This window comes from Ornithorhynchus anatinus, chromosome X4, assembly GCF_004115215.2.
Source record: "Ornithorhynchus anatinus isolate Pmale09 chromosome X4, mOrnAna1.pri.v4, whole genome shotgun sequence".
NCBI classification, from domain to species: domain Eukaryota; kingdom Metazoa; phylum Chordata; class Mammalia; order Monotremata; family Ornithorhynchidae; genus Ornithorhynchus; species Ornithorhynchus anatinus.
The window spans coordinates 4,003,637-4,029,495 of record NC_041752.1 but is presented as its reverse complement, the minus strand read 5'-3'; the positions used below and the strand labels follow the sequence as shown (position 1 = coordinate 4,029,495).

General features: G+C 54.1%; 1 protein-coding gene across 2 annotated transcripts; it reads right to left on the bottom strand.

Annotated features, from left to right (window-relative positions):
* Positions 1-1,080: 1,080 nt before the first annotated feature.
* Positions 1,081-21,219, bottom strand: LOC114807825 (ectonucleoside triphosphate diphosphohydrolase 8-like). 2 transcript variants are annotated; one of them, XM_029054448.1, is made up of 10 exons: positions 21,049-21,219; positions 9,641-9,767; positions 8,348-8,465; positions 8,041-8,191; positions 7,619-7,778; positions 6,565-6,759; positions 4,715-4,981; positions 3,021-3,131; positions 2,045-2,182; positions 1,081-1,690 (listed from the first exon to the last, which is right to left on the bottom strand). In XM_029054448.1, the coding sequence occupies exons 2-10, from the start codon at positions 9,746-9,748 to the stop codon at positions 1,505-1,507; spliced, it is 1,434 nt and encodes a 477-aa protein (XP_028910281.1). In that variant the 5' UTR covers positions 9,749-9,767; positions 21,049-21,219; the 3' UTR covers positions 1,081-1,504. The 2 variants fall into 2 exon arrangements, with proteins under 2 accessions (XP_028910281.1, XP_028910280.1); XM_029054447.2 differs by lacking the exon at positions 21,049-21,219 and adding an exon at positions 17,090-17,270.
* Positions 21,220-25,859: the final 4,640 nt, after the last annotated feature.

Genomic DNA, 25,859 nt, shown 5'->3' with positions numbered 1-25,859 from the left:
AAGCACTGGGGGGAGATACGAGGTAACTGGGTTGGACACGGTCCCTGTCCCACATTGGGCTCGTCGCCTTCATCCCCATTTTACAGAGGAGGTCCCAGAGGCCCAGAGGAGGGAAGTGACTTGCCCAAGGAGACCCCGGCGGAGTGGCTCAGACTGTTATTGCTTGATGGCTAGAGCCCAGGCCTGGGAGTCCCAAGGATCTGGGTTCTAATCCCTGTGCAACCGCTTGTCGCCTGGGTGACCTTGGACAGATCGGTTCACCTCTCTGGGCCTCATTTACCTCATCTGTTAAATGGGAATCGAGACGGTGAGCCCCACGTGAGACCGGGGGCTGCCTCCATCCCGATTTGTTTGTGTCCTCTCCAGCGTTTTAGTACAGTGCCTGGCAAATAGTGAGGACTTAACGAATACTACGATTACCATTTCCAAGGGTTCATCCGGGATCAGTAGGGGTGGGAGCAGGAGCCGACTCCCTCCGATCACGCCCTGGCGACTCCCTCCGAGCCTTCTGCAAACGTGCGGGTCCCAAGAAAGCCCACTTTCAACCCCAGTGGGGACCCACTTCCTTGCTGCTGAGTCAATCAGTGGTATTTACTATTCAATCATATAATCGTATTTATTGAGCTCTTACCATGTGCAGAGCACTGTATTAAGCACTTGGGAGAGAACACTGAAGTTGGTAAACACGATTCCTGCCCTCAAGGATCTTAATCTACCTCCCTAGTGGCTTCTTCCAAACCATCATTCCCTCTTAGGCCTTCCCGTCATTCGCTTCCAGGTTTGCCCTTAGTTTCTCCAAGCTTTTCCCACCATTCCCTTCCGGATTTACCCATCATTCCCTCCCTGGAATATTCATCATTCCCTCCCGGGATTACCCCTCATTCCCTGCCAGAGAAGCAGCGTGGCTCAGTGGAAAGAGCACGGGCTTTGGAGTCAGGGCTCATGAGTTCGAATCCCAGCTCTGCCATTTGTCGGCTGTGTGACTGTGGGCGAGTCACTTCACTCCTCTGTGCCTCAGTTCCCTCATCTGTAAAATGGGGATTAAGACTGTGAGCCTCACGTGGGACAACCTGATTCCCCTATGTCTACCCCAGCGCTTAGAACAGTGCTCGGCACATAGTAAGCGCTTAACAAATACCAACATTATTAAGATTGCACATCATTCCCTTCCAGGTTTATCTATCATTCCCTCCCAAGTTTACACATCATTATTTCCTAGCCTTCCTTATTATTTCCTCCCAGGATGACCCCTGATTCCCTCCTAGGATTACCCACAATTACTTCTCAATCTTACCCATCCTTCCCTCCCACACCTACCCATCATTCCCACTCGGGGTCCCCTTTCATTCCCTCCCAGCCCCGCTCCCCCGGGAGAGGACATCGAGGGGTCCCCGCAGCAGGGAGAGCAGACGAAGATCAGAGGGAGCCCTCTTTCCCGAACCCAGGAGAAAACCAATTCTGAGACTGTGGCAAGAGGCATGAAGCCCTAGGAAAATCCAAATCCCTACTCTCCCTTTTCACAGATGACGGCGACCAGCAGGACGACGGCCACCAACAGCACCAGGGAGATGAAGAAGATGGAGGCCACCCAGGGCTTAAACTCATGGATAAACTTTTTCTTGCCCTGGGGGATGGAGTTGGTCAGGTTCAGCACGTAGCCCAGCGTCCAGCCGATCTCTGAGTCGCCAGCCTAGGACGAGAGAGAGAGAGAGGGGAGGGTCAGGAGGCTGGGAGTTCCCCGAGGTCTCCGGGCCCCCGTCCCGTCCAGGAACTACATGATCCAGTGGAAAGAGCCTGGGGCCTGGGAGTCAGAGGACCAAGACTGAGATTCCCGTTAGGGCGGAAACTTTGGGGACCCCGGGAGGGGGGAGGCCAGTGGAGAAACCTGGATGGGTGGAGGTGTTTGAGGGCGGCAGGCCCCCCAATTCCTCCCCACTCCTCCCTTCCCACTCCTCTTCACTCCTCCTCCTCCTCCTGATCCCCCCCGCTTCCCAATCCTCCCCAGTCCCTTCCCTCTCCTCCCCGCCCCTTCCCAATTGCTGACGTGCTGCTTGAACTTGATGGAGCTCCAGTTTGCTTCGGTGAACTTGTAGCCTCGCAGGAGGAGGGTGAGGATGTAGACGGCGTTGCCACAGTAGTTCTGCAATCTCTTCTCCTCCTCCTTTGGGTAACTCCTCCTGAGCTGCAACGGAAGGATGCAGAGAGTTTGCCCGCTGACCCAGGCCCCAGGGGTCTCCAGTGCCGGACCTTCTTGGGCTATTGGCCACTAGAAGCCAAACATTCATTGGCCGTCTGTTTTGTGACCCCGGGCAAGCCACTCAACTCCTCTGGGCCTCAGTGACCTCACCTGTAAAATGGGCATTGAGACTGTGAGCCTCACGTGAGACAAGGGAACGTGTCCATCCCAATTTGCTTGTATCCACCCCATTGCTTTGTACAGCGCCCGGCACATAGAAGGCACTTAAATACGATAATAATCATTATTATTATTATCATTGGCCCTCCCCCAGCCCCCCCAAACTGCAGCAGGGGCATATCTGGGCATTTCAAGCCCAGCAAATCAGGGCGAACAATTATTTTATCATATCGTCCTCTCCCAAGTGCTTAGTTCATTCATTCGATCATATTTATTGAGCACTTACTGTATGCAAAACACTGTACTAAGCACTTGGGAGAGTACAAAAGAACAATAAACAGACACATTCCATTCCCGTTCTAAGCGCCCAGGAGGATGCAAGGTGATCAGGTGGTCCTACGTGGGGCTCACAGTCTTAATGCCCATTTTACAGATGGGGGAACTGAGGCCCAGAGAAGTGAAGCGACTTGCCCAAAGTCACACAGCTGACAAGCGGCGGAGCCGGGATTTGAACCTATGATCTCCGACTCCCCAGCCCGTGCTCTTTCCACTGAGCCACGCTGCTTCCCGGTACCACAAGGACAGAGGATGATTTTCCTCCCGTGTCCTCTACCCTCACGTCCCCAGAGAGCCCTACCTCCCGGAGGGGGATGGGGATACTCACGTCATCCCAGGACCGGGTGCAGAACCTCCTAATGGTGTTTTCGACCTCGGTCACGTTTTCCTCGGAGATCAGGTTGAGGAAGTTGAAGGTATAGTAGTAGGCAGAGAAAGCCTGAGGAAGCGGTGGGAGAGGGTAACAATAATAATAATAATAATAACTATGCAATTATTACTTACTATGTGCCAGGCACCATACTAAGCTCTGGGGTAGATACAAGCAAACCACATGGGGCTCACCGTCTTAAGCCCCTTTTTCCAGATGAGGGAACTGAGGCCCAGAGAAGTGAAGTGGCTGGCCCGAGGTCACACAGCAGACAGCAGCAGTGGCGGGATAAGAACCCAGGCCATTTCCAGAAAGCACGTACCCTCTCGGCCTCTCTTCCCCTGATGCCGCCGCCCAGCTCCTGGCCTCCTCCGTGACTCAATCAACACTATCGATTGATCGATCGATCGACTGAATCCCTCCCGACTGCTCTTCCGCCCCCTGAGTTGGAGCCCTTAAGGCCGGACTTCGTCCGCACCCAGAGCCTTGTCCAGTGCTCATAACGCAGCCCTAGAGGAAAGAGCCCGGATCTGGGAGTCAGAGGAACTGGGTTCTAATCCCCGTTCTGCCACTTGCTTGCTGTGTGATCTTGGACAAATAGTAATAATGATAATAATGGGGGCATTATCATTTTGTAAGCGCTTACTAGGGGTCAGGCACTCTACTAAGCACTGGAGTAGATACGAGGTAATTGGGTTGGCCACAGCCCCTGTCCCACAAAGGGCTCACAGTCTCAATCCCCCTTTTCCAGATGAGCTCACTGAGGCACAGAGCAGTGAAGTGTCTTGCCCGAGGTCACGCGGTAGACAAGTGGCGGAGCCGGGATGAGAACCCAGCTCCTTCTGCCTCCCAGGTCTGCACCTCAGTTTTCTCAGCCGTAAAAAGGAAATTAAATAACAATTCTCCCTCCTATGTGGACCCCTGAGGATCTTGTATCTACCCCAGCTCTTCGTACAGTGCTTGGCACATAGTATGCATTTAACAAATACCAGTTGTAAAAGAAGCGTGGGCCTAGTGGAGAGAGCATGGGCCGGGGAGTCGGAGGACATGGGTTTTAATCCACATGTCTGCTATGTGATCTTTGGGCAAGTTGCTTAACTTTCCTGGGCCTCAGTTCCCTCCTCTGTAAAATGGGGATCAAGACTGTGAGCCCTATGTGGGACAGGGACCGTGTCCAACCTGATTACTTTGTGTCTACCCCAGTGTTTAGAACAGTGCTTAGCACATAGAAAGTGCTTAACATACCACAATTATTATAGAGAAACAACAGCATGGCAAAGTGGACAGAGCCCAGACCTGGGAGTCAGAAGGGCCTGGGATCTAATCCCAGCCCCACCACTTGGCCGCTGTGTGACCTTGGACAAGTCACTTCACTTCTCTGGGCCTCAGTTCCCTCATCGGTAAAATGGGGATTGAGACTGTGAGTCCCATGGGGGACAGGGACAGTGTCTAACCTGACAAACCTGTATCTACCCCTGCGCTCAGGACAGTGCCTGGCACATAGTAAGCGCGTAACAAGTACCACGATTATGATTATTGTGATTATTATTCATAAGCTTCCTTCCTGGGCCCCGCCGGACGGCTCTTTCCGTAGACCCGGCTCCCTCCCAGTGGTTCCGCGCCCTCGCTCCTGGCACGTGGGTTTTGCTCACATAGAACTTCCCGGTGATCGGAGGCTGGTAGATCCCATTGAAAGCACAGTGTTCGGTCTGGCAGCCGGAGAAGTTGAAGATCTGAAGGACGACTTTCTGGCACTGGTCGAAATTCCCCGTCCCTCTCAGGACCCGTTCTGGGGGCCCCGACTGGATGGCCGACTGCTGATTCGTGCAGGGACTGGCCAACTCTTCACCGAGGTTCACTGTCCTTTTGAAATCCTTGGGGTAACAGGGGTGCTGGACCTCGGTTTGGGGGTTTTTCTCCTGGAACGGGGAAAAGAGGCGGGTCGACCTGGAGGCCGGGACTTTCCCCGGGTTCTGATGGAGCCCTGGGTTGAGGTCTGGGGAACGGTGTCAAGCGATAACAGTAATAATAATTATGGTATTTGTTAAGTGCTTACTCTGTGGTAAGCACTGTTTTAGCACTGAGGTAGATATGAAGTAATAATAATAATGTTGGTATTCGTTAAGCGCTTACTATGTGCAGAGCACTGTTCTAAGCGCTGGGGTAGATACAGGATGATCTGGTTGTCCCATGTGAGGCTCACAGTCTTAATCCCCATTTTACAGATGAGGTCACTGAGGCACAGAGAAGTTAAGTGACTTGCCCACAGTCACACAGCTGACAAGTGGCAGAGCCGGGATTCGAACCCATGACCTCTGAGTCCCAAGCCCGGGCTCTTTCCACTGAGCCACGCTGCTTCCCTAATCCCTGTCCCACGTGGGGCTCACAGGCTTAATCCCCATTTTCCAGATGAGTTAACTGAGGCACAGAGAAGTGAAGTAGCTTGCCCAACGTCACCCAGCAGACGAGTGGAGGGGCCGGGATTAGAACCCACTTCCTCTGACTCTCAAGCCCAGGCTCTTTCCACTAAACCACGCTGCTTCTCAATAAGCTCTTCCTCTAGCCTGCAAAATCCTTCTGGGGAGGCAACATGTCTACCTATTCTGTTACACTGTGCTCTCCCAATCAATCAATCAATCAATCAATCAATCAATCAATCAATCAACTGATTGATTATTATTATTATTAAGCACCTACTGTGTGTAGACCACGGTACTAAGCCCTTGGGAGAGTACAATGCAGCAGAGATGGTAGACATGTTCCCTGCCCACCAGGAGCTTAGAGTTTAGAGAAGCAGCGTGGCTCAGTGGAAAGAGCACGGGCTTTGGAGTCAGGGCTCATGAGTTCGAATCCCAGCTCTGCCACTTGTCGGCTGTGTGACTGTGGGCAAGTCACTTAACTTCTCTGTGCCTCAGTTCCCTCATCTGTAAAATGGGGGTTAAGACTGTGAGCCCCACGAGGGACAGCCTGATTCCCCTATGTCTACCCCAGCGCTTAGAACAGTGCTCGGCACATAGTAAGCGCTTAACAAATACCAACATTATTATTATTATTATTAGAGGAGGAGGCAGGCTTAATATAAATGTAATTAAATATAAATAAATCCTATAATATAAATGAATCGATGGTGGATTTATGGGATCCGCTCCCAGGTGCGTAATCCAGTGCTTCTGCACTCAGTAAGCACTCAGTAAATACCATCGATCGATCGATCCATCGATTAAGGAGGAGGGGTGCCGAGAAGAAAAAAAAAAGATGGAATTAGGAGCCCGTGAACCGAAGATGAGGGAACCACCATGTGGAAGGATGCCAGCCGCCGTCTTGGAAATTGGGTCCAATCCCAAATGGGAATAAAGAGAACATCTCTCGGGAGCCGGGACCGCCCCACCGGAGCTGGATTCGTTCATTCGCTCATCCAGTCGTACTTACTGAGCGCTTACCGTGTGCGGAGCGCCGGACTAAGCGCCCGGGGGAGGACAAGAGAAAAGAGACAGGTTCTCACCACGAGTCTCTGGACGACTTGCTTCCGTGCCTGGTCCTGCCCGTAGCAGAGGTAGCTGTGTGTGTAGATGGAATAGTCGCGCCCATACAGCTGGTAGCTGGAGGATGTGTTTGGGTTTTTGACGCCACCGTGGGGAATGAAGCTGATCTGGGTGGAGGCTCCTCCCAGATCCAGGGCCCCCAGGACCTCCTTTCCCTGAGGATGCAACCATTATTATTATCGTCAGTAGCGCTAATAATAATATCGGTATTCGGTATGCGTTTACTGGGTGTCAGGCAGCGGGAGAGCTGGCGTGCTGTATGGCCTTTTCCTTCCTTCATTCGTCTGTCTTGGCCGAGCGCTTACTGTGTGCAAGGCACTGTGCTGAGCGCTTGGGAGAGGACAGTAGAACGACAGACACATCCCCTGCCCACAGTGAACTCACAGTCTAGACCCCGGGGAAGTCACTTCACTTCTCTGAGCCTCAGTTTCCGCATCTGTCAAATGGGGATCGGGACCGGGAGCCCCACGTGGGACAGGCACGGTGTCCAACCTAATTAGTTCATTAGTTATTAACTAATAACTACTAGTTGTTAGTAGTGGTTAACAACTACCACAGATTATTATTGCAAGGAAGTCGGGTTGGCCTCAGTTGCCTCGTCTGGAAGATGGGCATCCGCAGGAGACAGGGACTGTGTCCGACCGGATTTGCTCGGATCTATGAGTCAGTCAGTCATCAGTCAACCGTGTTTACCGAGCGCTTAATAGTTTTGATCTCTTCTCGGTAGTCAGTACAGTGCCTGGCCCCCGGTAAGTGCTTAACAAATGCTCACTACCGTGCCTTGCGAACAGTAAGCGCTCAATAAATACGATTGAATTAATGAAAAGGTGAATGAAGATCTTCTGCCTCTCAGGCCCCTGCTCTTTCCACTAGGCCACACTGCTCCCTCACTGCCCCAGAGCCCTGTCTGGGTGGGAGGCCCGGAGGTGTAGGGGTTAGAGCCCCAGGGGCCATTCCCTCTGCTCTTCACCCTCTTCCCGCTCCTCCAGCGGGGAGGGAAAGTCTCAGCCTGACCTCAGTGAAGGATTTCAGGAGGTAGTTGATAGTGAGCCAGCCATAACCTCCTTCCTCTTTCCCTGAGATGATTTGTGCTGCCCGGAAGTCTACGGGGTAACAACTGATGGTCTTAGCCACTTCTTCCATGATCTGGTCTGCCGCCGTCTTGTTCCGCAACCTAAACGACCGAGAAGGAAATGGGGGGCGTCTTTCTCTTGGCCCGAGGCTGGGGGGTTTCCGGGGCCCGAGAACGGCCTCGGTTTTTCGCTCCCCTCCTCGGTCCTCCATCCGGCCCGATCCCGGCCTAATCCCGCGGGCGCCGCCGACGCCGGTGTCGATGCCAGGGGCGGAGGGCGGGCCTTCCCGAGGGGCTCCGAGGAGCCGGCTCGTTTGCCCTCCCTCCCGGGCACCCGGGGGAGGGAGCAAGGGGGCAGGGCCACCTGAGAAGCCGCATGCCGGCAGTGGCACCGAGGAAGGCGGGCGTCTTCCTCTGCCTGGCCGGGGGGATGACCTTCATGGCCTGGTCCAGACACTCCCGGAGAGAATTCCCGGCTTCCTGCGGTTGGTTGGCGTAGCTGGAGATGCCCGCGCCTGAAAGCCGAAACCGCGTGGGTTTGGAGGGCACCGCCGGCCCGGGCCTTTCTCCGCGCACCCACCCGCCCACCCGCTGCCCGGGGAGCCGCTCGACCGAGGCTCCTAAACCCTGCCGGTGGCCCCTCTTCCCGGTGGGGTGGACGGAGCACTGACCTTTGACCTCACAGCTCTGGATCTCGAAGACGAGGCCGGTGCCGTTCTCCTTCTCTGCCGGCCACTCGTACAAGAAGAGCTTGGTGTGCGAGGAGCCGGCGTCGAACACCATCCCGTACTGAGGGGACAGAGGGGCCCATCCATCAGGAATGGGTTTGACTGAACTCTTACTGTGTGTAGACCAGTGTACTGAGCTCCTCTAATCCGCCACCGACGTCTCGCCCACATCCTGCCTCCGGCCTGGAACGCCCTCCCTCTTCATATCCGACAGGCAATGACTCTCCCCACCCTTCAAAGCCTTTTTGAAGGCCTGTCTCCTCCAAGGAGCCTTCCCTGACTAGCCCTCCTTTCCTCTATTCCCACTCCCTTCTGCATCACCTTGACTCGCTCCCTTTATTCACCCCCCCTCCCAGCCCCACAGCACTTTATAATAATAATAATAATAATAATGTTGGTATTTGTTAAGCGCTTACTATGTGCCGAGCACTGTTCTAAGGGCTGGGGTAGACATAGGGGAATCAGGTTGTCCCACGTGGGGCTCACAGTCTTAATCCCCATTTTACAGATGAGGGAACTGAGGCACAGAGAAGTTAAGTGACTTGCCCACAGTCACACAGCCGACAAGTGGCAGAGCTGGGATTCGAACTCATGAGCCCTGACTCCAAAGCCCATGCTCTTTCCACTGAGCCACGCTGCTTCTCTATGTCCAAATCTGTCGTTTCTTTCTTTCTATTCATGTCCATCTCCCCCTCTAGGCTGTAAACTCACTGTGGGCAGGGAATGCATCTGTTTATTGTTCCATTATCCTCTCCCAAGCGCTTAGTACAGTGCTCTGCACGCAGTAAGCGCTCAATAAATACGATCGAGCGCTCCGGAGAGGACAACACGACAGACTAATCAGGCACATTTCCTCCCCATAGAGAGCTTTCAGTCTCCAGGCAGGAGGGGTTGGATACGTCGGGTAGTGAGATGTCAGAGGTTCGTTCGTTCGTTCAGTCGAATTTATCGAGCGCTTACTGCGTGCAGAGCACTGGACTAAGCGCTTGGGAGAGTGTCGTGCGACAATAAGCAGACGTATTCCCTGCCCACAATGAGCTGACAGTCCAGAGGGGGAGACGGACATGAATAGAAATGAATAAATGACAGATACGGATGTAAGTGCCGTGGGGCCGGGAAGGGAGATGAATAAAGGGAGCGAGTCAGGGTGAGGCAGAAGGCAGTGGGAGAAGTGGTGAGTCAGGGGTCCCCAGGGGGCCTGAATGTTTTGGGGGCGGGGGTTTGGGCGGGACTCACCTTGTTGCCTGGAACACTGATTTTCCCACACCAGTTGAGGACCAGGGCGGCCACGATACATAAGATCAGGAAGGAAAGGGTACCGATCACAACGCGCTTCAGCCCCATCCTGCAACTGGATCAAACACTGGTGGAGAAGGGAAGGGAAGAAGAGTCAGAGAGGCAGTGTGTCCTTGTGGAAAGAGCAAGGGCCTCGGAGTCTAATGACCTGGATTAAAAAAGAAAAAATCAGTGTATTTGTTAAACGTTTACTATGTGCCAGGAACTGTACTGAGTGCCGAGGTAAATAAGAATTGTGGTATTTGTTAAGCGCTTGCTGTGCGTCAGGTACTTTACTAAGCGTTAATTAGGTTGGACATAGTTCCCGCCCCACATGGGGCTCACAGTCTAAGTAGGAGGGAGAAATGAGGCACAGAGAGGTGAAGTGGCTTGCCCAAGGACACGTGGCAAGCATCTGGCAGAGCCGGGATGAGGACCCAGGGGCTCTGATTCCCAGGCCCGTGTGCTTTCCACTAGGTCACGCTTCTTCTCCAGTGCTTTGCACACAGTAAGCGCTCAGTATCCCAGCTCTGCCACTTGTCAGCTGTGTGACTGTGGGCGAGTCACTTCACTTCTCTGTGCCTCGGTTACCTCATCTGTAAAATGGGGATTAACTGTGAACCTCACGTGGGACAACCTGATTACCCTGTGTCTACCCCAGCGCTTAGAACAGTGCTCTGCATATAGTAAGCGCCTAACAAATACCAAATTATTATTATTAAATACCACCGATGTATCGATGGCTACACTGTGCAGAGTACTGTGCTAGGCACTTGGGAGAGTACGATACAACCATGTTGATAGTGAGATCTCTACCCACAGAGCTTTCAGTCTAATCAGTCAATCAATCAATTGTGTTTACTGAGCGTTTACTAAGTGCAGGGCACTGTACTAAGCGCTTGGGAGAGACCAATACAGCAATAAATAGGCCCATTCCCTGCCCACAACGGAGTTTACAGTTTAGAGGGCTGGAACTCAGCCCGTGCAGTATTCTCGTCTGCTTATTCGATCGTGTTTATTGAGCGCTTACTGTGTGTAAAACATTGTAATAAGTGCTTGGGAGAGTACGATAGAACAACAAACAGACATTTCTGCCCACGACGAGCTCACAGTCTAGAGGGGGAGATGGACATTAATAGAAAGAAATAAATGGATAAATAAATTTCAGATCTATACATCTGTGCTGTGGGGATGGGAGGGAGGATGAATGAAGGAGCGAGGAAGAGCGCCGGAGAACGGAGTCGGAATAGAGGAGAGGAGGGCTTAGTCAGGGAAGACTTCTCGGAGGAGAGGCCGTTGAGGTTTTGATGTGGGGGAGAACAATTATCTGTCCGATATGAGGAGGGAGGGCGTCCCAAGCCAGAGGTAATAATAATAATAATAATGGTATTTGTTAAGCGCTTACTATATGCCAAGCACTGTTCTAAGCCCTGGGATAGATACAAGGCTATCAGGTTGTCCCACTTGGGGCTCACAGTCTTAATCCCCATTTTACAGACGAGGTAGCTGAGGCACAGAGAAGTGAAGTGACTTGCCTAAAGTCACGCAGCCGACAGGTGGCGGAGCTGGGATTTGAACCCACGACCTCTGACTCCCAAGCCCCTGTTCTGTCCACTCAGCCACACTGCTTCTGCCCAGGCAGAGGGGAGAGAACCCAGGTCGGGGTCTGTGAGGACGCCCAGCCCCTGGGCCGCTACTTAGGATGTCCGGCTCCTATCCTGCCTTTTCCCTGGCCCTGCTGAGGTCAGCGTGCGGGCCTGAGAAAAGTCCGCCACATTCCAATGTCTCTTGCCATTCTGTTTCTCAAAGAGGTTTGAATTTCACTTCCTCCTACGTGGGCGTCTCACCGCACTCCCCTAACCATTCCTCTTCCCCCTTCGCTTGCGGCTACTCATCGGCCACTTCCCCCTTCGGTCAACCAGCCCCCCGAATCCAGACCTACTCCGACCCATCCTCCCCCTGAGGGGGTCGGGGGGTCGGGGAACAATGACAGACACTCTCCGCCTCTGGGTAGCTCGAAGTCGAAGCATCCTCCAGCGTGGCCTGGGAGCCTTTCGTTCAATCGCATTTATCGAGCGCTTACTGTGTGCGAAGCACTGTACTATGCGCTGGGGAGAGTATGACGGAACAACAGATAGACACGTTCCTGCCCACAGTGAGCTCACGGTCTGGAGGGGGAGACGGACGTTAATAGAAATAAATAGATAAATAAATACATTTCAGATCTTTACATCCGTGCTGTGGGGAGGGGAGGGAGGATGAATAAAGGAGCGAGTCAGGGCGACGTTGAAGGGAGCGGGAGAAGAGGAAAGGAGGGCTTAGTCGGGGAAGGCTTCTTGGAGGAGAGGGGCCTTCAATAAGGCTTTGAAAAGGGCAAGAGTCACTGTCTGTCAGATATGAGGAGGGAGGGCGTTCGGGGCCAGAGGCGGGACGTGGGCTAGAGGTCGGCGGTGAGATAGACGAGCTGGAGGCCCAGGGAGAAGGTTGGCCCTAGAGGAGCGAAGTGTGCGGGCTGAGTTGGAGGAGGAGAGCAGCGAGGTGAGGTAGGAGAGGGTGAGGTGATTAAGGTTCCTTCATTTACAGATGAAGGAACTGAGTCCAGAGAAGCGAAGCGACTTACCCAAGGTCACCCCGCAGATACGTGGCAGAGCCGGGACTAGAACCTAGGTCCTTCTGACTCCCACACCCGGTCTCTGTCCACTAAGCTACGCTGCTTCTCATCTTATCCGTGTTATCCTTATTATCTACTTCCAGAAGCCTCTAGGGCATCCATCCTCCCTCCCAACCAACCCCGGGCCTTAGCTGGACAGCAGAGGAGATTCCCACGTGCTCCCTTCTCCCCTTTCATCAGTTTCCCAAGATGTTCTTCTCCGAGAGAAGCCTGCTGCCCGGCTGGCTAGTAAAAATTGCAGCCCCTGGGCTGGACCACAGAACCGCAATTCCAGGACTCACTGGCCTCCGTCCACTTGACCTGAACCCGGGCGGAAGGAGGGAGAGGGGTTTCTCCGGAATTCCCCTTCATCCGTGAAGAAACCAGGGGCTTTATTGTCGCATGTTATGGGAAACCAGTCTTCAAAGTCAGAGCCAGATGCTTCCCCCCGGCCCGGTTTTTCCCCCCGGGAAACTCGGGCTGGTCCTAGAGTTGGCACGGGGAGGGGGCCTCTGCGGCTTTGATACGCCAGAGAGCTTCTGAGCTGAGCTGAGCCAGGCTAAGCAAAGCTGAATGCTTTAGCACTTACGTGCCAGACACTATACTAAGCACTGGGCTGCATACAAGCAAATCGGGTTGGACACAGTCCCTGTCCCACGCGGGGCTTCCAGTATCGATCCCCATTTTACAGATGAGGTACAGAGAAGTGAATAATAATAATGATGATGACGGTATTTGTTAAGCACTTGCTATGTGCCAAGCACAGGGGTAGATACGAGGTAATCGGGTTACCCTAGGTGGGGCTCACAGTCTTTATCCCCATTTTACAGAAGAGGTAACTGAGGCCCAGAGAAGGGAAGCGGCTTGCCCGAGGTCACCCAGCAGACAGATGGAGGAGCCTGGATTAGAACCCATGACCTTCCGACTCCCAGGCCCGGGCTCTAACCGCTTGGCCTTGCTGCGCCCTAGGGGTTATTGGAACGATGCCAGTGCCCAAACGAGAAGCCCGTTCAGGAGACGGACCTTGTGGGAAGAGCTCAAGAAGGTCTGTCAGAAGCTGTGAGAAGCAGCGAGGCCTAGCGGATAGAACCCAGGCCCGGGAGTTAGTAGGACCTGGGTTCTAATCCCGGCTCCGCCGCTCGTCTTCAGCTGCTTCTGCCCACGGGACTTTTCAGCCTAGAGGACGAGGGGTCCTCAGCGAGCGGTGGACGGGCCCACCGTCTCTGAGGGGCTTCCGCTGGCTCTGCCTCCTGGGCCTCGGACGGTGGCCACCCCCGAAGGGAAGGAAGCCGCTCTGGGGAGGAAGCCGCCCGCCGAGACAGGCGGTTCCCTGGGCCGGAGAGGCGTCTCTGTCAGAGACGGTGTGTGGGCTGTCGGGTTCCTTCCTGTCTCCGACCACACCTCTGGGGCCACAGTGGAAGGGCCGGTGTTGGTCGGGGCCTAGGAGCTCCCTCGGCCCAGGGGACGGGGGAGAGGAGTCAGCAGGGGAGTGAGCTGGGGAGCGGGCAGACTGTCAAGCATATTTATTGAGCGCTTATTTGTGAGGAGCACTGTACTGAGCGCTGGGGAGAGGACAATCCAACAATAAGCAGACACTTTCCCTCCCCGAGGGCAGGGGAGGGAGCGTGGAAGTGAGCAGGGAAGTGAGCAGAACAGAGAACTAGGCAGTGGAGGGTCAAGGGTTCATCTTCGCCAAGGATTTAACCTCTTTTCCTAGTCCCGAGTTGCCGGCCCAAAGCCAACGCTGTGGCCTAAGGGGAAAGAGTACAAGCACTTTCACGAGACACGAGACCCGAGTTCTAATTCCACCCCACCACTTGCCTCATGGGGGATCTCGAGCCAGTCACTTCACTTCTCTAGGCCTCAGTTTCCTCATTTGTAAAACCGGAGGTGAAATATGAGTTCTCCCTCTCCCTTAGATTGGGAGCTCCCGGGGTGGGACAGGGACTCTGCCCGATCTGAGGGTCTTGTGTTTACCCTAATGCTTGGCACATAGTGAGAGCTTAACAGAGATCACCATTACTAGTGAAATGGGTTCTCCCCCACAAACGATGCCCATTTTGGGGTCATTCTTGGCGTCGTGGACAGAGCCCAGGCCCGGGAGTCAGAAGGTCATGGGTTCTAATTCCGGTTCCGCCACTTGTCTGCTCTGCCACCTTGGGCAAGTCGCTTCACTTATCTGGGCCTCAGCTTCCTCATCTGTAAAATGGGGAACAAGACTGAGCCCCAGATGGGACAGGGACTGTGTCCAACCTGATCGGCAGGTAGCCACTCCGGGGCTTAGTACAGTGCTTGGCACGTAGTAAGCGCTTAACGAATACCATAATCATAATAATCTTTAGTGTTACTATTACAATGCTCTCTGGGTTTTAATCTCACCTCCTCCACCTGTCTCCTGTGTGACCTTGGGCAGATCACTTCACTTCTCTGTGCTCAGGTCCTTCACCTGCAAAATGGGGATGGAGACTGTGAATCCCATGTGGGACAGGGACCGTGACTAACCTCATTAGCTTGTATCTACCCCAGCACTTCACGCAGTGTCTGGCACATAGTAGGCACTTAACCAATACCCCCCCCCCCTCAAAAAAGGGTGGCAGAGCTGGGATTAGAACTCAGGTTCCCTCACTCCCAGGCCAGAAATCCTTCCACTAGGTTGAGGAGTAGAAAATGCAATCCGGCCTCACCTTCTGACAACCACCTCTCCAAATGATGGTATTTGTTAGGAGCTTACAATGTGCCAAGCACTGGTCATTCCTTCAGTCACTCAGTCGTATTTATTGAGAGCTTACTATGTGCAGACCTCTGTACTAAGCGCTTGGGAGAGTACACTAGAACAGACACATTTCCCGCCCACAACGAGTTTACAGTTGCCAGTTCTTTCTAGTCAGCTCGCACTGAGTTTTGAATTCAGTTCCGCTCTCCACCTCCACCCAGCGTTGACCCCAGCTGAACTCCCTCCCCCCATAGTGCAGGGGGACCAATGTCCTCCAGAAGTAGCCCTGGGGGGTCCCTCCGCCCCCCCCACCCAGGTCTGGCATCTAAGCAGCGTGGCCTAGTGGCTAGAGCACAGGTCTGGGAGTCAGAAGGAGCTGGGTTCTAATAACGGCTCCGTCAACTTGTCTGCTGAGTGATCTTGGTCAAGTCACTTCCCTTCCTCTGCGTCTCAGGTCCCTCATCTGTAAAATGGGGTCTAAGGCTGTGAGCCCCATGTGGGACAGGGACATTGTGCAGCCTGAAAACTTCTATCTACCCCAGCTCTAAGTACAGTGACTGGTGCAGAGTAAGCTCTGAACAAATTCCACAGTTATTATTATTATTATTGTTTGTATTTGCCAACTGGGTTCTCAGCCATCGGTTTCCTCCTGCCTGGTTGTTTCCCTCCGGCCCTAGAGAGGAGGAAGGGGAAGAGGAGGGGGACAAAGAAGAAGAGAAAGAGGGCGGGGGGAAGAAGGGAAGGGGAAGGAAGAGAAGGAGGAGAAAGGGGAGCTTAATGGTATTTTCATCATTCATTCAATCGTATTTATTGAATGCTTACTGTTGGCAGAGACTTGTACTAAGCGCTTGGGAGAGTATAATAAAACAATAAGCGGATTCATTCCCTGCCCACAACGAGCTTACAGTATAGAGGGGGAAGCGGACATTAATACTAATAAATAAATGACGGATATGGACATAAGTAGTGTGGGGCTGGGAGGGGAGACGAATCAAGGGAACAAAACAGGGGGACACAGAAGGGAGTGGGAGAAGAGGAGAGGAGGGTTTAGTCAGGGAAGGCCTCTTGGAGGAGGTGGGCCTTCAATAAGGCTTTGAAGGTTGGGGGAGAGTCATCGTCTGGCAGACATGAGGAGGAAGGTCATTTCTGGTCAGAGGTGGGACGTGGGCTAGAGGTCGGCGGTGAGATAGATGAGATCAAGGTACCATGAGAAGGTTAGTGTTGGAGGAGTGAAGCGCGTGGACTGGGTTGGAGTAGGAGAGCAGCGAGGTGAGGTGGGAAGGGGTGAGGTGATAGTGCTTTAAAGCCGGTGGTGAGGAATTTCTGTTTGATGTGGAGCTGGGTGCCCAGTGAAGGAACGGGTTTTTTCTTGCCTGAAACCCAGCCTCTATTCCTCCCTGACACCAGCCGGTGCCAAGCCCAGAATCCACCGTGACCCAAGCGGGAGCTCAGGAACAAGCCTTGGAAAAATCCCCGTTTTGCATTACCGAGATTACAGAGGCTCAGAGAAATGAAGCGACCTGCCCAAGGTCTCACGGCATGCGGGTGGCTGAGCCGAAAACAGACTCCCAGTCTTTGGGTCTTCCCACTACGCCACACGGCTTCACAGTGAGAGATCTCACAGGGGGAATAATAATAATAATTGTGGTATTTGTTAAGCGCTTACGACCCAGCCCTACCCTGCCAGCTGGGATCGAAAAATTCCCACCATCCCTCAACTCTCCGAGCGCTGGTGTTCAGCGCAGCAGAACTCTCTGGTTCAAAGCAGGTCAGGGGGAACGAAAAACAGATCCACAAAAGGCTGTGCGTGTCACCTGCAGCAGCAAATGAGGAGAGGGGCCCTGGCTCTGATCCCCGAAGCTCCAATCTCCCCCAACAGTGACGGCGGACCCCCTCGGCCTCCCCGACAGGGACCGGTGTCCGGCACCGGGCTTCCAAGCTGCAGAACTGGTGGATGCTTGGGGATTTGCCCAGGATTCCTTGCTCTCTCCCCTCTGCGTTAGCCGAGAAGCCCAAGAGAAGTGCTGGCCCACTGGCAAAGACTTACCCCGGGCCTTGGCTGGGAACTGTACCCTACCTCTTGGAGCGAGCCAGAACACCGGTGAGGTCAGTGTAGCTGATGGTGTCAAGGGAAGAGGAGGAGGTCTCTATTGACCTTGCCGGATTTTGGGTCCCGTGGCCGCCCACACTCGGGCTAGTAGCCTCCTCTAGTTCTGCCCCAGAAACTGGCAGGTGGAGGGGCTTGGGGATGGGAGGAGTTGGGGGCCCCCAGAGATGGTGAGAGTTTGCGGGCTCTGATACTTGCTTTCCTCCAACCGTAGTGGCCCAATTTTCACCTCCCCGCCCCTGCTTCCTGTGGGTTCAGTCTCATGATGACAGGCTTTTGGGGGGGGTGGGGGAGAGTCCTTGAAGACAAGAGTGTGAGACTTCGGGGGAAGCTCCAGGAAGAATCCTTCCTTCTCAAAGGTCACCGGATGAGTCTCATTTAGGGGGGAAGAGAGAGATAGAGAAAGAGAGAGAGAAAGAGGGTTTTTGTGTGGCAGAGGAGCAGCTCAGCAACCCTTAATAATAACAATAATAGTCATAATGAAAAAGGTATTTCTTACGTGCTTATTATGTGTCAAGCACTCTTCTAAGCTCTGTGGTAGATTCTTCTGAACCCTGGGGTAGAGCCAAGCTAATCAGTTTGGACACAGTCCCTGTCTCACATGGGGCTCACAGTCTCGATCCTCATTTTACAGATGAGGGTACTGAGGCATAGAGAAGTAAAGTGACTTCCCCAAATTAAGTGACAGAGCAGACAAGTGGGGGAGCCGGTATTAGAACCCAGGTCTTCTGACTCTCAGGCCCGGGCTCAATCTATTAGACCACGCTGCTTCTTTCCGGTGGGAGTTGGGAAGGCCACAAGAAAGTAGGGAGCAGTCTTCATTCATTCTATCGTATTTATTGAACGCTTACTGGGTACAGAGCACTGTACTAAGCACTCGGGAGAGGACAGTATGACAATAAACACACACATTCCCTGCCCACAACACTCTTACGGTTCTCTGGCTCCTAGGGGGCAGGGGGAGAGGGGGAACCGGTTTGGTCCACCACGGACTCCCTTGAGGGCTACTGTTGGGAGAGGGGTGGACAATAATAGTAAGTATGGTACTTATTTAGCGCTTACTATGTGCCAAGCACTGTTCAAAGCACCAGGGTAGATACAAGTTCATCAGATTGGGCACAGTCCCTGCCCCACATAGGGCTCACCGTCTTAATCCCCATTTTACACAAGAGGTAACGGAGGCCCGGGGAAGTGAATTGACTTGCTCAAGGTCACACAGCAGACATGTGGTGGAGCTGGGATTAGAAGTCAGATCCTTCCGACTCTAAGCCAAGGAGAGATGGGGGCTCTCAACCCTGTGCTGGGCAACACACCAGCAGCGGGGTTGAGATCAGCAACATAGCAAGGGCAATGGGTGGGACTGATGGACACCCCCTATGTAGACATCAGCAGAGATGGTGGGAAATCAAGTCCAATTTCCTGAGCCAAACCAGCCCAATCCATAGCCATCCAGGATGGGCTATTCTCCGCTCCTTCCTCTGACAATTCCCAAAAAGGAGATTCCACCGCTTGTCTGGAGGCCCGGCCTCACATTCCACCGCCCGGAGAGTCAGAATCCTTCCCGGATTCTCAAGTTCTCCTGGGCATTCCCCTCCTCCCATCCTCTTGGCAGGGTCACCGAACAATACAGTCCCGGAACGTCTGAGGCGTCGGAGCCATGCTCGCTTCAAGCAAGGAGAAGGGGCGAAGACCTGAATGGCTGATGCGGCGGGGGGGACCGAAGTCGGGAAACCGAAAGCCGGGAGGGCAGAGGAAGCGTTTTTAAGGACGTGGTGAAACTGAGACTCAGACAATAATCCTGGTTGAAAACTGTACCAGTGGCAGAGGACAGACCTGCCCAGCCCACGACGATCAAGAAAGAATCATCTCTCTTGGACTGTAAACTCACTGTGGGCAGGGAATGTGTCTATTGTTCTATTGGACTCTCCCAAGCACTTAGTACAGTGTTGTGCACACAGTAAGCGCTCAATAAATGTTACTGAATGAATGAGCCAAAGCTTCTCTTAAGTATCAAGGGACAAGAAGGCAAAATAAAAAACAATACCTTGCGCTGCAAACACCGAACAGGATAATAGTAATAGTTATCGTGCTACTTGTTAGGCTTTTACTAAGTGCCAAGCTCTGTTCTAAGCGCTGGGATAGATACACGTTAATCAAGCGGGACACGGTCCCTGCCCAACATGGGGCTGGCACCCTTACTCTCCATTTTCCAGAAGAGGGAACTGAGGCCCAGAGAAGTGAAGTGACTTGCTCAAGGCCACGCAGCACACAAGTGGCAAGCTGGGATTAGAACCCGGGTCCTTCTGACTCCCGGGCCCGTGCTCTACCCACTGAGCCACACCGCTTCCCTAAACGTGACAGTTTTGTCCACAAGAACCGACCGACTGACAGCCAGGCCTAGGGAGCAGAACTGAGAGGACAAGAGTGACTCCATTTTAGTGAGTTGAGGACTTCCTTCCATCTTCCTTTCTCCCTTCCATCTAGAGAAGCAGCGTGGTTCAGTGGAAAGAGCCCGGGCTTTGGAGTCAGAGGTCATGGGTTCAAATCCCAGCTCTGCCACTAGTCAGCTGTGTGACTGTGGGCGAGTCACTTCACTCCTCTGGGCCTCAGTGACCTCATCTGTAAAATGGGGATGAAGACTGTGACCCTCACGTGGGACAACCTGATTACCCTGTATCTACCCCAGCGCTTAGAACGGTGCTCTGCACGTAGTAAGCGCCTAACAAATCCCAACATTATTATTATCATCTTATGATCCCCTCCAGTTTGTGAAACTGTCGACCCCCCCCAGACGAGAAAGAGAACCACAACATTCTTTTGACTCCCACGTGAAGAATCCGTGATCACTTCATGCCGTTAACCCCTGACTGCAGCTGCTAATTGTCGACTGCACACCTGCTTATCTCCGGAAAATCTCTCTCTCTTTTTCTCTTTCTTTTGATCACTCCCTCTCCCTGGTGAATCTGACCGGCCTTCTCTTCTTCAGATTCCCAACCCAGATCAGGAGAGGACACGCTCCGTCCGGAGAGGAGTCTGGACACCTCGGCCTGGAGGGGAAAGCCCAGCATGGAGAGGGGACACCCCGAGAGGACACCCTGGTCTGGAGAGGACAGCCTCTGAAGGGGACATCCAGGTCTGGAGAAGCACCCTGATCTGAAGAGGACAACCAGAGGGGTCATCCTGGTCCGGAGAGGACCACCGCTTCTGGAGAAGAGGCCGGGGGATTCGCCTATGGTTTAGGACAGCCTCCCGACTCCTCCTGCTTCTTCCTCCTCTTCCTCCTGACTTGGGCACAGGGGGACCACCCCCTCCCGCTCCAGAAGACCCCAGTTTGGACAAGAGAGCCTCCCCCCTCCCCTCTGGAGGCTCCCGACCACCCCCACGCCTTTCCTGGCCATCCCCCCCCCCCCCCCCCCGTCCCCTTCTTGATCATCACCCCTCACCCTGACCCCATCCCATCTCCACCCCCTCCGGGACCCCCTAGAGGGGGGTGGGGGCAAAGGACCGGGTGAAGAAATTCATTCATTCATTCAGTAGTATTTCTTGAGCGCTTATTACGGGCAGAGCACCGTACTAAGCGCTTGGAATGGACAAATCGGTAACAGAGACGGTCCCTGCCCTTTGACGGGCGCACGGTCTAATCGGGGGAGACGGACAGACAAGAACAGTGGCAATAAAAATAGAATCGAGATGGAAAGGGGGGACTGTAAGCCCCGTGTGAGACAACCTGATTACCCTGCGCTTACAACAGTGCCGGGCACGTAGTAAGTGCTTAACGAATACCATCATCATGATTGTTAATAGTAAGAGGGGGAGACACCAAGCCTGTCACCGGGCTCTGGAGGGTTTTGGGGGGGGGGGGAAGGGAGGAGGGGGAGGTGGCGAGGACCACCGCTCACCTGGAAGCCCCAGCGGTCCGTCCTCCCGGCTCTGTGCGCCTCCGTCCCCGGGGCCCCGGCCGACGGGGGCAGGTCCCTCCGTTCCCGGCCAGCTGGACGCCGGCCAGGAGATTCCCGGGGAGGCGGGAAACCCCCAGGATAATCCGGCTATTCGTTGAGCGCTTACTGCTCTGCCACTTGTCGGCTGCGTGACCGTGGGCACTTCTCTGTGCCTCAGTTCCCTCATCTGGAAAATGGGAATTAACTGTGAGCCTCACGTGGGACCACCTGATGATCCCGTATCTCCCCCAGCGCTTCGAACGGTGCTCTGCACATAGTAAGTGCTTAATAAATACCGACGTTGTTATTATTATTACGTGCCAGGCACCGCACTAAGCGCTGGGGCGGAGACAAGCCCATCGGGTCTGTCCCAAGCGGGGCTCACCGTCTCCATTCCCCCTTATCCCGATGAGGGAACTGAAGCCCAGAGAAGTGAAGTGACTCGGCCAAGGTCACCCGGCAGACACGTGGCCGAGGCGGGATTCGAACCCGTGACCTCCTGACTCCCAGGTCCGGGCTCTATCGACTACGTGAGTCCTCGCAAGGAAACTCCCCGCCGCCCGCTCCCGCGCCCCTCTCCCTCGCTGGGTGACCTTGGGCAAGTCGTTTCCCTACCTCTGCGCCTCGGTTCCCTCATCGGGAAAATGGGGATGAATAGTAATAATACCGACGAGGGTATTTGTTAAGCGCTTACTGCGTGCCAAGCACTGTCCTAAGCACTGGGGAGATACGCGGTAATCACGTGGGACTCGCGGTCTTCACCCCCATTTTCCAGATGAGGGATCTGAGGCCCAGAGAAGCGAAGTGACTTGCCCAAAGTCACACAGCGGAGGAAGTAGCGGAGCCGGGATTCGTTCATTCATTCAGTCGTATTTATTGGGTGCTTACTGTGTGCAGAGCACTGTACTAAGCGTGCGGAAAGTACCATTTGGCAACAGATAGAAACAACCGCCAGCCACGGGCTCGCAGTCTAGAAGAGAAAATAATAATGATGGCATTTGTTAAGCGCTTACTATGTGTCAAGCACTGTTCTTCTAAGCGCTGGGGTACATACAAGGTCATCAGGTTGTCCCACGTGGGGCTCACGGTCTTCATCCCCATTTTACAGATGAGGGAACTGAGGCCCAGAGAAGTGAAGTGACTTGCCCGAAGTCACACAGTCCTAAGTGGAAGAGCCTGGATTAGAACCCATGACCTCTGACTTCCAAGCCCGGGCTCTTTCCCCTAAGCCACGCTGAAGACTGGGGGCCCCATGTGGGACGGGGACCCGTGTCCAACGGCATCAGCTTGTATCTATCCCAGCGCTTAGAACAGTGCCTGACACCTAGTAAGCAGATACTTCCTATATTTTCTCTTCTACTTTTTCCCCCTTTCAGGCTACATGCTCGCTGTGGGCAGGGAATGTGTCTGTGGTGCTCTCCCAAGCGCTTAGTACAGTGCTCTGCACACAGTGAGTGCTCAATAAATACGATCGAATGAAATACCATAATTAACTTATTTAATTTTTACTTGACTGCCTATAAGCGCTTAGTCCACCTGGGGCTTCTGCACCCAGTAGGGGCTCAATAAATACCCCGTGGTCCAGCCAGGTCCCCCACTTTCCTCCTGCCCCTGGCCTGGAATTGTACATTCTGAGCGCTTAGTACAGTGCTCTGCACATAGTAAGCGCTCAATAAATACGATTGAATGAATGAATGGAATTCCCTTCCCCCCTACTTCAAAGTATTCCTCCTCCAGGAATCCTTCTCTGATCAATCCCTCTTTTCCCCAGCTCCCTCTCCTTTCTGCGTTGTCCATGTACTTCGACCTGTGACCTTTGGACATTTGCCATTTGTCCCATACCCAACCCCGCAACACTTTTGTATTTGTCTTTAAATTATGTATTTTGTATCATAAATTACTTATTTCTTCATATTCATGCCCGTCTCCCCCTCTAGAGTGCAAAGCTCGTGACGGGCGGGGAACGTGTCCGCTAACGCCGTACTGATGTCGTACTCGCCCAAGCGCTTAGTCCAGTGTTCCGCGCACGGTAAGCGCTCAGTAAACGTCACGGATCCCTTGACTGATTCACAGCAGGGCGGAGGAGGTCAAGGCTCAGAAGGAAACTCAGAGGGTCACGGGGCTGGCCAGGGGCTGGGTGGAGGAGGAAGGGCAGGGCAGCAGCTCGGGGCAGGAGACGGAAGGAGGCTCATAATAACTGTGGTACTTGCTAAGCGCTTACTGTGTGCCCGGCACTGTACTACGCGCTGGGGTGGATACAAGCAAATCGTGATGGACACAGTCCTTGTCCCACATGGGACTCCCAGTCTCAATCCTCATTTTCTAGATGAGGGTACGGAGGCCCAGAGATGTGAAGTGACTTGCCTAAGGTCACACACGGGACAAGTGGCGGAGCCGGGATGAGAACCCAACACGCTGTGGCCCAAAATAGTCCTTACTAATAATAACAGTAGCAGATAATGATAATTAGCAATCTGGGGCCGCTGGTCTGTGCTGGGCTTGAGGGAAGTCCATGCTCCCCACATGGAAAGAGCACAGATTCCGAGCCTCCTCTCATTCATCCAGAGAGGGGTAGGGACCAATGCTGACTGGAGGGAGCACTGGACTGGCTAGAGGGGGCACTGGAGATGGAGGGAGGGAGCACTAAGCTGGGTGGAGGGCACACTGGACTGGCTAGAAGGAGCACTGGGCTAGCTGGGGGGAGCACTGGACCTGGATGGAAGGAGCACTGGGGTTGGATGGAGGGAACGCTGGACTGGCTGGAGAGAGCACTGGGCTTGGATGGAGGGAATAGTGGGCTGGATAGAAGGAGCATTGGGTTCCTGGAGGGAGCACTGGACCTGACTGGAGAGAGCAATGGGCCCGGCCGGAGGGAGCACCGGGTCTGGCTCCGTCCTGCCATTCCTCTGGCTCCGGCCGGGTCCTAAGGAATCTCCCCTGGTGACTTCAGGCAGGAGACGTCCACCCCGTCCATTCCACCAGGAATTGGTGACTCGTATCCAAAACGCCAGGAACTGCATCCAGACGCCCCTCCCCACCCTCCCCTCTGCCCCAACCTTAGCCCAGGGCATTAGGGTGTCTCTGCCCGCTGCCCCGACTCACCTGCCCAATGCCCGGATCACTGAGGGCGGCAGTGCCCCTTGACCCCCAAGGGGCAACACCCCATATGTCCACGGGGTCTCTTCGGCCCTCCGGGGGCGGGAGGCATGGAAGGGACCCAGGACGTGGGGATCCCAGCTGCTGGGGGACTGATGGATAAGAATCAGGATGGAGGGAGGTGGGGGGGACTAATAATAATAATAATCATTATGATATTTGTTAAGCGCTATGTGCCAGTCACTGTACTAAGCTCTGTATGGATGCAAGATTTTGTATTCAGGAGTCTCAGGATCTAAATTCCATCAATCAATCAATCATTTGTATTTATTGAACGTTCACTGTACTAAGCGACCGGGAGAGTGCAATGCCACAAAGCCGCCGGCTTTTGCGGGGAAAGGCGGTGCCCCGCCCTGGTGGGCTGGAGGGAGGCGGAATTGGATCTCACAGGCCTGCGGTGAACCCCCTCCGGGGTCACCTCGGGGCTGCTTTTTTGGGTGGAATTTGTTAAGCGCTTACTCTGTCCCAATAACTGTAGTAAGCGCTGTGGGAGTTACAAGATCAGGAGGTCAGCCACAGACCTTGCCCCACACCAGCTGCCTCCAGCGTGTCAAGTGGCTAAGGTCTGGGGCCTTGCTGGGATTACCGAGGCACTGTGGGAAAGGCCGGGCCCTAACTAGAGCATATCGGAGTTGGCGTCCCGGCTTACCCCTCCAAGAGCCTGCCAGCCGGCCACCCGGGCCCTCGGGAATTTTCCCGGCCCAGCAACTCCGGTGACTTCCGGCCGGAATGAGAGGGGCCGAAATGGCAGCCGGGAGAGCGTCAGCGTACTGAAAAAAGAACCCCTCAACGGCGAGGGCTGCCAAACCCCGAAAGGATTCCCGGGGAAGTTCTCCGTCCCTGTGTCAGGGGGCTTCGCGCTGGGTCCCTCTGGCTGGGTTGAAACCATCCACTTACTGCCCCTGAAACTCCTGGGAAAGGTGGCCAGGGGTTTCTGGGAATCTGGGCAGACAGCCCTGTTCCCTTGTTCCCAGAGCTTCGCACATCCCAGACTCTGTCACGGAGCCAGAGAAAAAGTGGGGGACGGGGGAAGTGGCGTAGCCTAGTGGAAAGAGCATAAGACTGGAAGTCAGAGGAGCTGGGTTCTAATCCTGACTCCGCTTGTCTGCTGGGTGACCTTGGGCAAGTCGCTTTGCTGTGCCTCGGTGACTTCATCTGTAAAATGGGGATTGACACCATGAGCCCTATGTGGGGCAGCTTGTATCTACCCCAGGGCTTAGTAGAGTGCCTGGCACATACTAAGCACTTAATAAATATCATAAAAAAAAGTAGGGGGAAGGTACCTGCTCAGGTCGTCTGGTCCATCCCTCTGTGGCCTCCCCGGGTCATCCGGTCCATCCCCCTGCCTCCCGACAAGAGTCTACAGCAGGTCTCTGCAGCCTTGATCCATGGGGTCTGAACAGGGAGAAAGTGCTGCTTCTTGAAAGTGCGATGAGAAAGTGAGTGGGCTCAGTTCCCTCAACTTCAAGGCCGATCTCCACAAGTCAATCAATAAATCAATCGCGTTTATCGAGGGCTTACTGTGTGCGGAGCACTGGACTAAGCGCTTGGGAGAGGATAATACAATCGGAAAGGTCACCCAAGGGGGGCCGGTCTAAGCAACGACACGTCAGCCA